Source organism: Chiloscyllium punctatum, chromosome 22 (genome assembly GCF_047496795.1).
Source record: "Chiloscyllium punctatum isolate Juve2018m chromosome 22, sChiPun1.3, whole genome shotgun sequence".
NCBI lineage: Eukaryota > Metazoa > Chordata > Chondrichthyes > Orectolobiformes > Hemiscylliidae > Chiloscyllium > Chiloscyllium punctatum.
Genome location: NC_092760.1, coordinates 12,516,153 through 12,534,313, shown reverse-complemented (window position 1 = coordinate 12,534,313; position 18,161 = coordinate 12,516,153). Strand labels below are relative to the sequence as shown.

At 43.5% G+C, this 18,161-nt stretch overlaps 1 protein-coding gene across 4 annotated transcripts in view; it reads left to right on the top strand.

Annotated features, from left to right (window-relative positions):
* The window catches only part of traf6 (TNF receptor-associated factor 6), a 49,734-nt gene extending 37,727 nt beyond the window's left edge, over nucleotides 1-12,007 (top strand). For all 4 annotated transcript variants that reach the window (XM_072591794.1, XM_072591793.1, XM_072591795.1 and 1 more), the window contains 3 exons: nucleotides 821-892; nucleotides 7,906-7,983; nucleotides 10,813-12,007. In XM_072591794.1, the coding sequence (XP_072447895.1) occupies nucleotides 821-892; nucleotides 7,906-7,983; nucleotides 10,813-11,745 (1,083 nt within the window). In that variant the 3' untranslated portion in view covers nucleotides 11,746-12,007. The remainder of the gene's footprint in view (nucleotides 1-820; nucleotides 893-7,905; nucleotides 7,984-10,812) is intronic.
* The last annotated feature ends 6,154 nt before the right edge of the window (nucleotides 12,008-18,161 follow it).

Sequence of the window (18,161 nt, the reverse complement as noted above, 5' to 3'; positions counted from 1 at the left end):
AACTTCAATTTTACACCTTCAAAATCCCCCAATACATGCACGCGTACGCACATACACACACAATCACAATTAAGTCAGACAAAAGGCAAACTTGAACACATACAATGGATTGAAAATATATATAGGGTAAAAACCGTTCCAAATATCAGAAGTCCAGATTAGAGGGTGGAAAGTTATTTTCTAACAATCCTTTTAAGTTTTGCAAGGACAACTTGTTGCTTGTAGGGTGACAGTCGTTCTGCAATTTAGTGGTTAATCAGATGGTCATGGGTCATGTTTTGGAATCCTTTTAAGCTTCCTTGGGGCTTTTTATTCCCCCTTTTTCCTGCATGCAGCATGCAAGATGGATGTTTGCTGTCTGCAAGCTCCAGTTGTTTTCCTCCTCTGCTCTGGCATTTATGACTTTATAGCACTCTGCAGCTCAACCAATCAGAGGATTGGTGTCAGGTCACATTTCCTTCACTCAAAACACTCTTGGTACTTGCTCAGTCTTAAGTTCTTACAGCTTCAAAAGCAACATTGTATCACAACAATATCCAACACTTGATTTTCAGATTGTAAAACTTGCTGGTTACCCAGGCCCCTCAGTTCAGGGGTAAGGACAGTATTACTACCCCACAGGAGGGCCCTTATGCGATCTCTTAAACTATTCATTCCTAACGATGCAGAATTCCTATGGACCAAACCTCTAGCCAATTTCAGTGAATTGACTATAATGTAGACCATATTATCCAGCAGTTAAACCCTAATCTTGATTCCTAGTCTGCATGAATGTTGCTGTTTAGCTTTTATTGAACTGTGCATTTTGTTTCCGATTTAGGGTCATGATCAGAATTGCCCTTTGGCCAACGTTACCTGTGAATACTGCAACATGGAGCTAATCCGAGAACAGGTGAGTGGACCCAGTCAGATGCAGAGGTAGATGCAGCAAACTTTATGAACTGGAAAAAATTATATACCTGAAAGACCGAAAGTTTATTGTATTATTGCAATCTCCGTGATGTCTGAGTGAGTCAACTGAGGGTGGTAAGTGCTCTGCTGGTAAGTTTTATGTAAGGCCAAGTTGCCTTATTATTTAAGTGTTTGCATTATAAATTAAGTATAACAGTGATGTGTAAACCCCCACATTATGTTTCTCTTACTTAGTGTGTGTTTTTACATTGATTATCAAACCAGATGACAAAGACACTGGATGTCAAACCTGACTCCAAGATATACTCCCCAGCACATATCCACACCACTGCCTCTAACTCTGTAACATTACTGAACTCTATCCTTCATCAGCTTATCTTCTGTTGAAACTCTCAGCTATTCCTTTGTCACTTCCACAGCTGACCATTCCAATGCCTCTGTTGATCCTCTGTATAGCTGAGGCAATCCAGACTCCAATGCCAGTGTCTTAACTCATGTCACCTTTTGATTATCCGAAATACAGTCAGTTCTTGTGCAACCCGGCATTATAGAAAAATTGCGCTTTAGAGACAGCACTTAAAAGTGTTGGCGCTGTAATCGTGTTACGGCCAACACATGCTTTAAAAGTTTGCGTTGTAGAAACAGCGTGCCCAATTCATCAATCGCGTTACAGTGAACTCACATTGATGGAACACACGTTATAACAGAGCGACCCATATTTGATCAATCGACACACACCTGGTGCCGGTTAATAAAACATTTACTGCTCTAACAAAAATCCTACACTGAATCTTTCTGAATATAATTCATCTATTGTGGGCAAAGCCATATGTCCTCTGGAAATGGCAGCCGAGTTGCTGCCTTAAACCTTGGGCAGTCTGTGGAAGCGTTTTGACAAAACTTTCACACACATGAAAATGCTAGTTACAACAAAAGCAGTGGATCCTAATAACCACAACTGGCTGTAGTGCTGAAGACTTGAGATCTAAATTAGCCGTGCCTTTATCCAAATTGTTCCCAGCGCATTTATAACATTGACATCTATCTGGCAAAGAAAGTCACCCTGCTGTATATTTGACATGAAAAATAGGCCGGATTCAATCTGACCAATTATAACCCATTAGTCTATTGTCAGTAGCTGAATTGATAGACACTTCATTGACAACAGTTATACTTGCGGGCAAATATACTGCTCACTGATAGCAATGACAATAACAATTCATACAGCAGGTTAAGTTATTTCAATGGATTGTTGTTTCAAACCTTGACAGTAAGCCATATAATTGATATTAGAGGGTTGGTTTTAAGGAATATCTTAAAAGAGGAAAGATAGGGAGAGAATTCCAATGTTTAGAACTTTGACAGCTTCAAACACAGTTATCATCATCAGAGTGGTTAAAACTGAGGGTGTTCTATAAGTCCAGAAATGGAGGGGCACACACATCTCACAGAATTGACAAGTTAGAGGGATTGCAGGAATTGGGAAGGGACAGGCCAGGGTGAGACTTGGAAACAAATTGAATTTGAAAATTGAGATTTTGCTTACCTTCGGGTCATTGCATGTCTGTGAGCACAGAGCTGCTGAAATGTGATGACAGCTATGCCTTGATGTGAGTTAAGACACTGGCATTGGAGTCTGGATTACCTCAGCTGTACAGAGGATCAACAGAGGCATTGGAATGGTCAGCTGTGGAAGTGACAAAGGAATAGCTGAGAGTTTCAACAGAAGATAAGCTGATGAAGGATAGAGTTCAGTAATGTTACAGAGTTAGAGGCAGTGGTGTGGATATGTGCTGGGGAGTATATCTTGGAGTCAGGTTTGACATCCAGTGTCTTTGTCATCTGGTTTGATCTAATCAGTTTGCAATTGAAGTGGATGGATTTGATGATTAAGGAATAAAGTTTGAAAGAAGGGCTTTGGCTTTCCCAATATTCATTGAGAGAATTATTTAGTAAGATTGTATATGCAAAATTCTCCAATTTATCTATCTTTTAGATCCAGGTTGACAAAAAGCACAAACCAGGTATAACGAGACATACTGTTTATTCCAAGTAAATAGGTTCCAGCTCCAAGTAAATAATTGTGAACATTGACATATAATTGTACTAGTTAAAACTTAACTCTCTTTTATAAACTTTCCCTACACACATACTTGCAAACAGAGAAAAGTAGATCTTGTGGATGAAGGGAAAGACTGGGAAGGTTGTTCAATGGTCTCTGAACTGAGGAGCTCATTTTGGTTTGGCAAGATGTACTGCTCCTTGATCTTCCTTCTCCAGGGATTTTCACTTGTTTACAGGAGGCGCAGGGTGACTGGTTCACATTTATAAAGGTTGCTGACATATTAGTTAAAGCTTACCAATTAAGGCAACCTGATGGGGGGAAATAAAGTGGCTTTCTTTAGACTTGAGGTTTTTCTTTTAATGCCAAGAGAAGGACAGTTTCTTTCTTTCCAGAGGTCCAGTGGCTTCAGACCAAACATTCACATCCACAAGCTGTTCAGCTACCTAAGAGCCAATCACATGACTGTTGGCAGACAGAAAGCCTTTGTCATCAGTAACTGGTGACCATTTCACAGACCAGTCAGCTAACAGCAATGTAAACAATTTAAACAAAGGTAACTTGCTTTTAAAAGTGCAGTAGTCCATTCCACATCTTTGGCTTTTAAAACAGTCTTTTTTTTTCCCATTTCACTTAGAGTCATAGAGATGTACAGCACAGAAACAAACACTTCAGTCCACGCTGACCAGATATCCTAACCTAATCTAGTCCCATTTGCCAGCTCTTGGCCCATTTCCCTCCAAACCCTTCCTATTCATATACTCATTCAGATGCCTTTTAAATGTTGTAATTGTACCAGCCTCCACCACTTCCTCAGGCAGCTCATTCCATACATGTACCACACTCTGTGTGAAAAAGTTGCCCCTTAGGTCTCTTTTATATCTTTCCCCTCTCACCCTAAACCTATGCCCTCTAGTTCTGGACTCCCCGACCCCAGGGAAAATACTTTGCCTATTTATCCTATCCATGCCCCTTATGATTGTATAAACCTCTGTAAGGTCACCCCTCAGCCTCCGACGCTCCAGGGAAAACAGCCCCAGCCTGTTCAGCCTCTCCCTGTAGCTCAAATCCTCCAACCCTGGCAACATCCTTGTAAATCTTTTCTGAACCCTTTCAAGTTTCACAATATTCTTATCAGTGTTGTCACTGGCTGCAGGATATTATGTAGAGGTTAGACCTGTTGTGAACTTTCTACTGAGAATGACCTCTGATGTAAAATATGTCATATTTTCTTTAATGTTACATCTGAGAGTCACTGGATATGTTGCTGCTGTAACTTCAATTTGAAATTCCTATACCTGTATTAGTGATTGTGAGGCTTCCTGTAAAGTGAGGAGAACAAATTATGTGATGTACTTATGGTCGAGGGTTAGTCTGAACTGCAGTAGTAGGGGAGAAGACCATAAGACATAGGAGTGGAAGTAAGGCCATTCGGCCCATCGAGTCCATTCCGCCATTTAATCATGGCTGATGGGCATTTCAACTCCACTTACTAGCATTCTCCCCATAGCCCTTAATTCCTTGTGACATCAAGAATTTATCAATCTCTGCCTTGAAGACATTTAGCGTCCTGGCCTCCACTGCACTCTGTAGCAATGAATTCTACAGGCCCACCACTCTCTGGCTGAAGAAATGTCTCCGCATTTCTGTTCTGAATTTACCCCCTCTAATTTTAAGGCTGTGCCCACGGGTCCTAGTCTCCTCACCAAACTAAAACAATTTCTTAGCGTCCATCCTTTCCAAGCCATGTATTATCTTGTAAGTTTCTATTAGATCTCCCCTTAACCTTCTAAACTCCAATAAACTCCCAGGATCCTCAGCTGTTCCTCATATGTTAGACCTACCATTCCAGGGATCATCCGTGTGAATCTCTGCTGGACACGCTCCAGTGCCAGTATGTCCTTCCTGAGGTGGGGGGACCAAAACTGGAGACAGTACTCCAAATGGGGCCTAACCAGAGCTTTATAAAGGCTCAGTAGCACATTGCTGCTTATATATTCCAACCCTCTTGAGATAAATGACAACATTGCATTCGCTTTCTTAATCGTGGATTCAATCTGCATGTTTCCCTTTAGAGAATCCTCGACTAGCACTCCCAGATCCCTTTGTACTTTGGCTTTATGAATTTTCTCACCTTTTAGAAAGTAGTCCATGTATTCTTTTTACCAAAGTGCAAGACCTCACATTTGCTCACGTTGAATATCACCAGCCATTTCCTGGACCACTCTCCCAAAATGTCTAGATCCTTCTGCAGCCTCCCCACTTCCTCAGTACTACCTGCCTGTCCACCTAACTTTGTATCATCGGCAAACTTCGCTCGAATGCCCCCAGTCCCTTCATCCAGATCATTAATATATAAAGCGAACAGCTGTGGCCCCAACACTGAACCCTGCGGGACACCACTCGTCACCGGCTGCCATTCCGAAAAAGAACCTTTTATCCCAACTCTCTGCCTTCTGTCAGACAGCCAATCCTCAATCCATCCCAGTAGCTCACCTCGAACACCATGGGCCTTCACCTTACTCAGCAGCCTCCCGTGTGGCACCTTATCAAAGGCCTTTTGGAAGTCTAGATAGACCACATCCACTGGTTTCCCTGGTCTAACCTACTTGTCACCTCTTCAAAGAATTCTAACAGGTTTGTCAGGCTAGACCTCCCCTTACTAAATCCTTGTTGACTTGTTCTAATCCGACCCTGCTCTTCCAAGAATTTAGAAACCTCATCCTTAACAATGGATTCTAGAATTTTACCAACAACCAAGGTTAGGCTAATTGGCCTATAATTTTCCATCTTTTGTCTTGATCCTTTCTTGAACAAGGGGGTTACAACAGCAATCTTCCAATCATCCGGGACTTTCCGTGACTCCAGTGACTTTTGAAAGATCTCAACCAATGCCTCCGCTATTTCCTCAGCCACCTCCCTCAGAACTCTAGGATGTAGCCCCTCGGGGCCAGGAGATTTGTCAATTTTAAGACCTTTTAGCTTTTCTAGCACTATCTCTTTTGTAATGGCAACCATACTCAACTCAGCCCCCTGACTCCCTTTAATTGTTGGGATATTACTCATGTCTTCCACTGTGAAGACTGACGCAAAGTACTTATTAAGTTCTCTTGCTATTTCCTTATCTCCCATCACTAGGCTTCCAGCATCAGTTTGAAGTGGCCTAATGTCTACTTTTGACTGTCGTTTGTTTCTTATGTATTGAAAGAAACTTTTACTATCATCTCTAATATTACTGGCTAGCCTACCTTCATATTTGATCCTCTCCTTCCTTATTTCTCTCTTTGTTATCCTCTGTTTGTTTTTGTAGCCTTCCCAATCTTCTGATTTCCCAGTGCTCTTGGCCACTTTATAGGATCTCTCTTTTTCTTTGATATATTTCCTGACTTCCTTTGTCAGCCATGGCTATCTAATCCCTCCCCGGATAATCTTTCTTTTCTTGGGGATGAACCTCTGTACAGTGTCCTCAATTTTACCCACAAACTCCTGCCATTTTTGCTCTACTGTCTTCCCCGCTAGGCTCTGCTTCCAGTCTATTTTCGTCAGTTCCTCTCTCATGCCCTCGTAATTACCTTTATATAACTGTAACACCATTACATCAGATTTTGCCTTCTCTCTTTCAAATTCCAGACTGAACTCTACCATATTATGATCGCTGCTTCCTAAGTGTTCCCTGACTTTAAGATCTTTTATAAAGTCCGGTTCATTACATAGCACTAGGTCCAGAATAGCCTGCTCCCTTGTGGGCTTCATGACAAGCTGTTCCAAAAAGCCATCCTGTAAGCATTCCATGAATTCCTTTTCTTTGGATCCACCGGCCACATTATTTACCCAGTCCGCCTGCATATTGAAGTCTCCCATGATCACTGTGACCTTGCCTTTCTGACATGCCTTTTCTATTTCCAGGTGCATGTTGCGCCCCTGGTCCTGACCACTGTTAGGAGGTCTGTACATAACTCCCATTATGGTTTTTTTGCCTTTGTGGTTCCTCAATTCCACCCACACAGACTCCACATCATCCGATGCTATGTCGTTCAGTGCTATAGATTTAATTTTGTTCTTAACTAACAAAGCCACCCCGCCCCCTCTGCCCACCTCCCTGTCTTTTCGATAAGTTGTAAATCCTTGGATGTTTAACTGCCAGTCCTGACCCCCCTGTAACCACGTCTCTGTGATGATTCACGATGTCATTCACGATGATCTGTGCAGTTAGTTCATCTACTTTGTTACGAATGCTACGAGCATTCAGGTAAAGTGCCTTAATGCTAACTTTCTTATCATTAGAGATATTGGAAGTCATAAGATGCCCTAAGTTATCCTTCCTTTTTGTTCCATTCCTAGTCTGCCTCAAGCTTAAATCCACCTGCATACATGTTATCCCCCTGCTTATCTTTCCATTTAATCCATGCTCCCTGTCGTTTTCACTTTCCCTTCCCCCCAACACAGAAGTTTAAAGTCCTTCTGACCATCCTATTTATCCTCTTTGCTAGAACATTGGTACCAGATTGGTTCAGGTGGAGACCGTCCCAATGGTACAGATCCCCCCTGTTCCAAAACTGATGCCAATGCCCCATGAAGTGGAATCCCTCTTTCCCACACCAATCCCTTAGCCACATGTTTACTTCCCTAATTTTCTTATCCCTATATCAATTGGCATGTGGCTCGTGCAGTAATCCGGAGATTATGATCCTTGAGGACCTGTACTTCAATTTCCTTCCTAGTGCTCGATAATCCCCAAACAGGCCCTCCACCCTAGCTTTGCTTGTGTTGTTAGAGAAGTGGGAGGATGCGGGGTGGCCAGTATTGGAACGATGAAGAATGACACCAGAGTAGGTCTAGAGGTCAATATACTGAGATCACATGTATTACCATCCTCCATATTAATGCCTCACATCTTGGTTTTAACTTCAGTGCAATCATTCTGTCAACAGATGCAGAACCATTATAACCTGGACTGTCCAAAAGCACCCGTCCCCTGCACTTTTAGTGCCTTTGGCTGCCCAGAAAAGGTGAGTCAGTAACATTCCCTGCTATTGTAGATGTGATTCGAGGCATTTTCAAAGGACTGGCATGATTCTGTTACCTGTGACCTTGTAGCGATGTGAAATAAATTAATTATTGCCTCCCCACCCCGATAATTGCATCTCTGCTAGTTTGAGAACAGGAAGTGAGTGTGAGTTCTTCTGTTATTTTTCATGTCATTTATTTTAAAAGGCTAATGGTTGTTAAACTAACAGGAGTTTATACGAAGCCTGTTGATGATACACGCAACAAACCGAAGCCCCAGAAGTTATTACCTCTTAACTTCTAATAATGTACAGTTAGGAAATATCTCCCACAAGGGAAAAGATTCCTCTGTGCATTTATGTGGCATTTTGTCAAATGTCATACACTTCCTCCTCTGGTTCCTCTTTTTTATTGTCCCAAAGGACACTCATAAATTTGTCAAGCACAGGTTCCCTTTTGTACGATCAGGTAGAATCCGTATGAATTTATCATGATCCTCTAAATGACCTGCTCCTACTCTTTTACTCATGGACTTCTATATTTTTCCAATGATGAAAGTTTGGCTAACTGTTTCCTGCTTTCTGGCTTGCTCCTTTCATGATTAGAGACGTTGCAATTGCAGTTTTCCAATCTGTCAGATCTTTCTGGAATCTATGACATTTTGGAAGACTGCAAACTGTAATCTACAGTCTGACAGCTTTTAAAACCCTCAGATGCAGACCCTCAGGACTAGGGGCCACGTCAGCATTTAGTCCATGAATTTTCCCAAAATGTTTTTCTCTAGTGATAGTGATCATTTTAAGTTCCTGCCTTCTAAGTTATCCCTTTTGCTTCTTAATCTTTTACTATTATTATTGAATGGGTGTTCCTGACAGCACTCCTGGATACTATTACTCCTTTTCTCATGGTCATTGGGCAGTCCTGAGTAACGGTTACTCCTTCTCCCCTCAGCTAGAGAGAGAGCTTGAGGAGAGGCAGGAACTTGAAACATTATGACAAGTACAGAGAACAGTCCTGGCAATTCCAGGGATTAAGATGGTTTGGAATGAAGCGTGTAGAGAGCAGATAGCTGGAGAAGCTTACTCATAATTCTGTGCTTGAAGTTACAAAGCAAAATTGGATACCCTCAAATACAGTACAAAAAATATTTACCTCTCTGCTTTGGCTACTAGAGAGAAATTATTTTTCACTCAACTTTTGTCTTTCTAATTCCTGAACTGGAATGGTTGTTTCTTATCACCACGGCAGTTTGCAGTTGTTTTGCAACCACATAAAACCTCCTGGTTGCCCCCTTTTCCTTTCACAAACATTCTTGACCTGTTACTTTCTGTTTATGCATTGACACTTAGCACGATGCTTATGAATCATGGACAGTGCGGAAGCAGGCCTTTCAGCCCATCAAGTCCACACCGCCCCTCCGTAATGCAGCCCACCCCCAAATCCATCTCTCTGTAACTCCACATTGCCCATGGCTAATCCATCTACCCTGCAGATTGCCAGGCACTGCAGGCAATTTAGCATCACCAGTCCACCTCACCTGCACATCTTTAGACTGTGGTAGGAAACCGGAGCACCTGGAAGACAGGACGGGCAAATGCACAAACCCCATGCAGACAGTCACCCAAGGCTGGAGTCGCACCCAGTCCCTGGCGCGGAGAGGCAGCAGGGCTAACTACTGAGCCACCGTGCCACCCCACGCTTTCTGGAGGAAGTCTTAAATGTGCAGAAAGTTGCACAAGGGTAACACCTTAATATTAGAGCTGGACTGTTCAAGGTTAGTGTCAAGATGCACTTAGGCACAAGTAACAGTGGAAAACTGGAAGATAGTCCTGTAGAAAAGGTGTTGAGACCAGTGTTGCATTGGAAATGGAATACCTAGATTGTGTCTTTGTGCAGCACAGGCTTGTTGAGCCAGGGTGGGTTTTTGGGGCTGGAGTCACTGACTGGCCATGATCTAACTGAATGTTGCAACAAACTCGAGGTGATTCAGGTCTCCCCAGTGAATGGTAAGCATTGAGGCACCTTCTAAAAGGCAGTAAGATTTGAGTGTGAGCAACCCCGTCTGATCTCTTCCAGCCCAAATGCCCCACCCAGAAGTGTTCACCGCTCTTTTTCCTTATTTTAAAAGCTGTACATTTCAAGCACTTCTTTTTTATTTTTGCACAGATTTCCTACAGTTGTAGCACTCTTTAACCCTATATTTATATTATTGTCGTTACATTCTCATCCTTTCATTCACCAGGTCTCAAAACCCAGGTGATTTTGCCATCTGTCCAATTCTGGCCTCTGACAAATTCCCTTTTCCTCTTTCACAACTCCCATTTCCACTGAATTAGTGACTGTCCTTACAGCTACCTAACTTGTAAACTTCCCCACAAATCTTTCTACTTTGTCCTCTTTTGAGATACCTTTAATAAAATTTTGAGCATCTGTTCTAATATGTCTACAGCTGCTTCATATCAAATCTGTCTCATAATCACCCTTTGGGACATTTCACAGTGATAAGGTAAGGATAAAAATGTAATTTCTTGCTGCCTTTGTCTATAAAATCCAAGTAACTTTAATGTGTGCTGTAGCAACCTGCTAACATGACTGCTTCAAATTGTCATGCTGGAAAAGCACAGCTGGTCAGGCAGCATCCAAGGAGTGGGAGAGCCAATGTTTCAGGCATAAGCCCTTCACCAGGAATGATCAAGTGGCTTATGCTTGAAACGTCAACTCTCCTGCTCCTCGGATGCTGCCTGACCGGCTGTGCTTTTCCAGCACCACACTTTTTGACTCTGATCTCCAGCGTCTGCAGTCCTCACTTTCTCCTGCTTCACATTGTTCAGATGCAGAGGAATGACCTGGCGATGCACCTACAGGATTACACACAGGCCCACATGCGGATGATGGCCCAGACGCTGCGCAGTATAAGCACAGGACTAAGCTCCCATGTGCCATCCATTGACATCCTGAATTCAGAAGATGACTTCCAGCCAGTGACACTCCCAGGGTCACTGCAGGCCTCACACTCTCAGTCATCGCCAGCACTTGGGGTCCCACCGTCTTGTGACTGCTCACCTCTGATCCAGAACCTGAGGGAGACTGTCCAGCAACTGGAGGGCCGTCTGGTTCGGCAGGATCATCAGATCCGGGAGCTCACCGCTAAGATGGAGACACAGAGCGGCCAGGTGGGGGATCTGAAACGGAGTGCCCGGGCGCTGGAGCAACGCGTCTGTGAGTTGGAGGCCCAGCAATGCAATGGGATTTTTATCTGGAGGGTGGAAAACTTCGCCAGCCACCTGCAGGCGCAGGCAGAGGATCAGCCAGTGGTGCTGCACAGCCCTGGCTTTTATACAGGCAAGCCAGGGTACAAGCTCTGCCTCCGTCTGCACTTGCAGTCGCCCAGTGCCCAGCGCTGCTCCAACTACATCTCACTCTTTGTACACACCATGCAGGGTGAATATGACAGCTACCTGAGCTGGCCCTTTCAGGGCACCATCCGGCTCTCTATACTTGACCAGTCGGAGGGCCCAATCAGGCAGAACTACGAGGAGATCATGGAGAGCAAACCAGAGTTGCTGGCCTTCCAGCGGCCTACTCAGTGCCGCAACCCGAAGGGCTTCGGCTACGTAACCTTCCTGCACCTCAAAGCCCTCCAGCAGCGCACCTACGTGAAAGATGACATGCTGCTGGTCCGATGTGAAGTCGTGACACGTTCTGATCTGAACTGGATGAGGAAGGATGACTTCCAAGCCCGCTCAGCAGAAGGCGGTCTGTGAGACTTGGTTGCTGCAGCAGTACCACTTAACAGTAAAGTTTTACACACCCAGGCCCTGGGGCCTATTACAATATAAGCAGTATGTCATTCAAAGAAACCCCATGCCTTCCTTCCTCAATGACTCTTGTGTAAACTGAATGGCCTGTTGCTATCAGTGATGATTACAGAGGGGCTGGGGAATTTGAGTTAACATTGCCAATGATGTATTATCACTGGTTTATTTGAATAAATTTGTATACACAACCCCCCCCCCCCCCCCCCCCCCCCACCGCTAATCCAGAATCTATCTACCTCTGCCCTAAAACAATTTAAAGATTCTGCATCCACTGTGGGACCTCTTGGGAAAGGCCTGCAATCATTTGGGAGGACAATAGATAAGTAGCAAGTCTCAGCCTTGTTTCTGTTATTCAGCCCTGCATACAAAATGGATCAATGGCTGTACAATTAGAAGATGTAATGTAATTCTTAGGAAAACTGTCCTAGCCATTGATTGTCTTGTGAAGTAGAGCCAAGATTTTGAGAGTTACAGAAATGACAAAGCGATGGGCTATCTGAGCATCATACTTGGGAAGGTGTATAGTGAAAGCAGCAAAAAAAAACTGTAGGGGCTACATTAAATAGAGAGAAGATAAGCAACTTGAGGAAGTAGTAACTGTAATTTGGGATGTCTGTTTAGACTGAGGTTTGATCAAGTCCTAATTGAGCAGTGGAAAGGGATCTTCTGCATTACTCAATGATTTACTCCAATTATGTACAACTAGTTACTAATAACTTTAGTTTGAAATTTTAAGCTTTCCACAATTTAAAGCCAATGTTTTATGGCGGTTGCTGAACTCAGCTTTTCCTCCTTGCTCTCTATATTTTCTAATTAAACCATAAGCAGATGATAATTGTGTTCTGTCCGTGTTCGCTGGACGTTTAACTCCTTAATTTGTTTTCCTGTGAGTAACAACACAGCAGGAATAGGGCTTGAAGCCACACTGTACGTTTATTCTGCACCATGCTCCAGCCATCTGAGCTAACCAATCTGCTGTACAGAGACAATTAGAACATAGAACAGTACAGCACAGAACAGGCCCTTCAGCCCACGATGTTGTGCCGACCATCGATCCTCATGTACGAACCCTCAAATTTCATATGCATGTCCAGCAGTCTCTTAAATGTCCCCAATGACCTCGCTTCCACAACTGCTGCTGGCAACGCATTCCATGCTCTCTCAACTCTGTGTAAAGAACCTGCCTCTGACATCCCCTCTATACTTTCCTCCAACCAGCTTAAAACTATGACCCCTCGTGTTAGCCATTTCTGCCCTGGGAAATAGTCTCTGGCTATCGACTCTATCTATGCCTCTCATTATCTTGTATACCTCGATTTAGGTCCCCTCTCCTCCTCCTTTTCTCCAATGAATAAAGTCCGAGCTCAGTCAACCTCTCTTCATAAGATAAGCCCTCCAGTCCAGGCAGCATCCTGGTAAACCTCCTCTGAACCCTCTCCAAAGCATCCACATCTTTCTTATAATAGGGCGACCAGAACTGGATGCTATTACAACGTTTATAAGACATTTGGATGGATACGTGAATAGGAAAGGTTTGGAGGGATATGGGCCAGGAGCAGGCAGATGGGACTAGATTATTTTGGGATGATGTTTGGCATGGACTGGTTGTAGCAAAGAGTCTGTTTTCATTCTGTATGAAACCTCTAAAGACAAGCACAATCGCACTGACAGTCAGGAAAAGTAATCCAGTGACTGATTTCCATTTGGTGTTGTCATCTTAGTTCTGTTCAATGTCATGTTTAGCTGTACAAGACATATAACAAGGCGCGGGCTGGAGTGGGCATTTGGAAAATGGCTATATTGATTTCGAATCCATATTGTGCATACTCATTCGCTTGATAATCTTGATGCTCTGAGAGTTGTTGGCAATTGTTATGATATAGGAAAGCCCTGCATGTATATCTAAGACCCTTGTGTTAGGTGGGAGGCAATGGCCCAGTGGTATTATCACTGGACTATTAATCCAGAGACCCAGGTAATGTTCTGGGGACTTGGGTTCAAATCTTGCTGTGGCTGACGGTGGAAATTAAATCCAATAAAAATCTGAAAGTAAGTCTCCAACAGTGATCATGATTCTGTTGTTGATTGTCAAGAAAATCCATCTGCTTCACTAATTAGATTAGATTCTTTACAGTGTGGAAACAGACCTATCGGCCCAACCAGTCCACACTGACCCTCCGAAGAGTAACCCGCCCAGACCCATTTCCCTCTGACTAATGTACCTAACACTATGGGAAATTTAGATTTAGATTTCCTATAGTGTGGAAACAGGCCCTTCAGCCCAACCAGTCCACACCAACCCTCCGAAGAGTAACCCACCCAGACCCATTTTCCCTTTGACTAATGCACCTAACACTATGGGAAATTTAGCATGGCCAATTCACCTGACCTGCACATCTTTGGACTGTGGGAGGGAACCGGAACACCCAGAGGAAACCCACGCAGACACAGGGAGAATGTGCAATCTACACACAGACAGTCATCTAAGGCTAGAATCAAACCTGGGTCCCTGGCGCTGTGAGGCAGCAGTGCTAACCACTGTGCTACCGTGCCGCCGAAATGTCCTGAAGGAAACTGCCATCCTTACCTGGTCTGACCTACATGTGACTCCAGACCCACAGCCATCTGGGAAGTCGCCCAGCACCAGATTAGAGTCCAACAGTTTGGTTAAAATCACAGGTTTTCGGAGCACTGCTCCTTTTTCAGGCGAAGGCTATAACCTGGTGGTCATGTGCCTTCTGACTTTGTCCACCAGCAGCACCTCCACATTACAGCAATGTGATTGGCTCTTAACTGCCCTCTGGGTAATTAAGGATGGCAACAAATGCTGTCCTAGCCAGTGACACAACACATCCCGTGAATGAATAACAAAGCACATGACCATGTAGGCCCTCAACAAAATGGTCCACTTTAGCCCCCCATAGAGCCATATTGCCTATCTTGCTCTGAATTTGTATGCTACTATATTAACCTCCTAGTCTAGATTCTACATTTCTGTTTCATTTTCTCCTGCTTATTACAGTTGTCCCCTGGATGGGTTCTCTCTGGAAACAGGAGGATTTTATTTTCCATTCCCTCTCCCAGCCTCATGCTGTTGTGAAGTCTCAAACAGACATACATAGCTGTTTGCAGGCCCTGACTCACTAATTGATGTTATGAACATTGGAAAAGTTTAGTATGTAGCTGTGGTTCTCCTCCTGTGTTCTAAGCCAGTGTCTCCCCTGGGCGACACTGACTCACATCATAGGTCTATCATTTGCTAGCAGCGGTTGGCTCCTTTGTTGTGTAATAAGGAGCTGGGATGCTGTTGAGGTTACCAGAATGCCCTTGGGATTATAGGATTCCTGTTTGAATTCCTGGATGTTCTTTTGAATTGGATTCTCTGAAATGACAGCATCAAACAACTAGTGTGATTATTTGTCCTGTCAAATCATGTCTAAATGTGCAACCCCAAACAGGAGGGATATAAACTCTCCAATTTTAATGAAATAAACTTCTTAAGTTTAATCTGTTTCCCTGCCTGATATTCCCTTAAACCTCGCTCCTAACTCTGTGCCTGCTGAAAGCATTGGCCTGCTAGTCATGGGGGGGTTTCCTAGCCTCAGCACCATTTTTCCATGGTTAGTCAAGGAGTCATAGCATGTTCAACCACTGAAGGCATCACACCCACAACCTTCTGTAGTCTATGGGTCTGAAAGATTCAGACTGAGGAAGTGTCATAAGCCCCACCTACTATGATTGGGCTGATGGGACAAAACAGTTTAAGATTTGGAAGGAATGAGACCCAACATCTGTTCCTCCTCCAAATCTCTGTAAGGGTATCTATTGTATCAGTGTAACCCAGAACTCCACAAGGACTCTGACCAATGTTTGTAGATGCACCATAGAAAGCATTCTATCTGGATACATCACAGCTTGGTATGGCAACTGCTCTGTCCAAGACAGGAAGAAACTACAGAGAGTTGTGAACACAGACCAATCCATCACACAAACCAGCCTCCCATCTATTGACTCTGTCCAAACTTCCCACTGCCTTGGGAAGGCAACCAACATAATCAAGACCCCTCCCACCTTGGTTATACTCTCTTCCATCCTCTTCCATTGGGCAGAAGACATAAAAGTTTGAAAACATAGCATCAGATTTAAAAACAGCTCTTTCCCCGTTGTTATCAGAGTTATGAATGGACCTCTCATCTATTAGAGTTGATATTTTTGTAAAACTTCTCTGTAGCTATAATACTACATTCTGCAGTCTGTTCTGTTCCCCTGATACACTTGTATAGTATGATCTGCCTGTAAAGCACTTAAAGCAACACTTTTCACTGTACCTCTGTACATGTGACAGTAATAAATCAAATCAAATCAAATGTTGGGATCTACACTTGTGCCTGCTTGGTCTAGTGAGGCAGAGATACACTACTTCCTTATCCCAACTAGGAGAGTCCCTTGTCAACAAGATCTAGGTGACAGTGTTGCAGCTGCTTAAAGAGGACATTGGCAGTAACCTTCAGTTCAGTGAGCTGGCCTGTCCTGACAACGATCCCAACCAGGGCAACAATTGGGGAGGGATTGACTTCCTTTCTACACGGAATGATTGGATTGTGGAATTTTGAGCTGCTTACCACAGTTGAAGCAGAGAATGTAGGAGTGGGAACAGAACTCCGCTACAGGTGATTGTCTGATTATGACTGAATGGAAGAATGAAATGAGCTGAGTGCAGTCTCCTCCACGAATGGGAGGTGGATGGTGCAGCCGGCCCTATCAAAGGCTGTAGACAATCCGAGGATGCCAAACCAAGGAGACGTTTGAAAAGAAGTAAAAGAGCCAATTAAAAAGAGCCTCCCTTAACAGTTACTGATGAAATCACAAGGAAAACTAACACCTTGTCTGACAAAACTTTGCATATACAATTGTGTTTCCAGGACAAAGGGGCCAGATTTATCAGGTTATGTGCTGGAAACAGATAGTGGTGTCCTGGAAATTTGAATTCAAATGTTGATAATGTCAAAGCAGTTTACATGACAGGACTGGGAATGGAGTTTTTAGAATGATGAACTTAAAGGCTCTTTGTTCGGGTAAACAGGAGTCTCTGATCTGCAGAATTCCAGCACAAACCAGTGGGATATGTGTAAGGTTCTGATCCTATGCACACAGTACACTTAACGAAATTGAGAGAAGCTATGCACTGGTTGAGAAGATTTAATACTGACAGATTACTGTGCACCAAGGGATGTTGCTTTATTTGATTGAATAACTTGCATTTTCAGATCCTTTCAAGCTTTGCAACAAGAACTTCATAGTTTAAAAAATGTGAGGTGCTGCATTTTGGAAAGGCAAATCAGGGCAGGGCTTACACATTTAATGGTAAGGTCCCAGGGAGTGTTGCTGAAGAAAGAGACCTTGGAGTGCAGGTTCATAGCTCCTTGAAAGTAGAGTCACAGGTAGATAGGATAGTGAAGAAGGCGTTTGGTATGCTTTCCTTTATTGGTCAGAGTATTGAGTACAGGAGTTGGGAGGTCATGTTGCAGCTGTACAGGATATTAGTTGGACCACTTTTGGAACAATGCATTCAGTTCTGGTCTCCTTGCTGTAGGAAAGATATTGTAAAACTTGTAAGAGTGCAGAAAAGAATTTTGCCAGGATTGGAGAGTTTGTGTTATCGGGAGAGGTTGAATAATTTGGGGTTATTTTCCCTGGAGCATCAGAGGCTGAGGGGTGGCCTTATAGAAGTTTATAAAATCATGAGGGACATGGATAGGATAAATAGACAAGGTCTTTTCCCTGGGGTAGGTGGGGCGCAAAACTAGAGGGCATATGTTTAAATGTGAAAGGGGAAAGATTTAAAAGGGACTTAAGGGGCAACTTTTTCACACACAGCGTGTGTGGGATAAACTGCCAGAGGAAGTAGTGGAGGCTGGTACAATTTACCAGTAACTTGCACAGAACCAGATACCACAAAGAGCAGTTAATATGTTTGGGTCATCTTAATTGAGGGTTAGATATTACTGTAGAAGAACTCCAACAAACTTAGTGTCGTGAAATGGTGTATGATAAAGCAAAATGTGTGGCCTAGCCACATAAGGGGATATTAGGTCACATGATCAAACGCCAGTTCAAGTAGGTAGATGATAGGAGCATCTTAAAGGAAGAAAGTGAGGCAAAGAGAAACAGAGAGAGAGAGAGAGGGAAGGCAATTCCAGAGCTTAGGGCCTGAGCAAGCTAAGATACAGTCAGCAAAGGTGGAGCGCTTAAAATTGGAAGTACTCCAGAGGCCATAATTGGAGGGCCACAGTTATCTCTGAGGGTTTTGGAGCTGGAGGAGATTACGGAGATAGGGAGAGATGAGGCCATGGATGCATTTG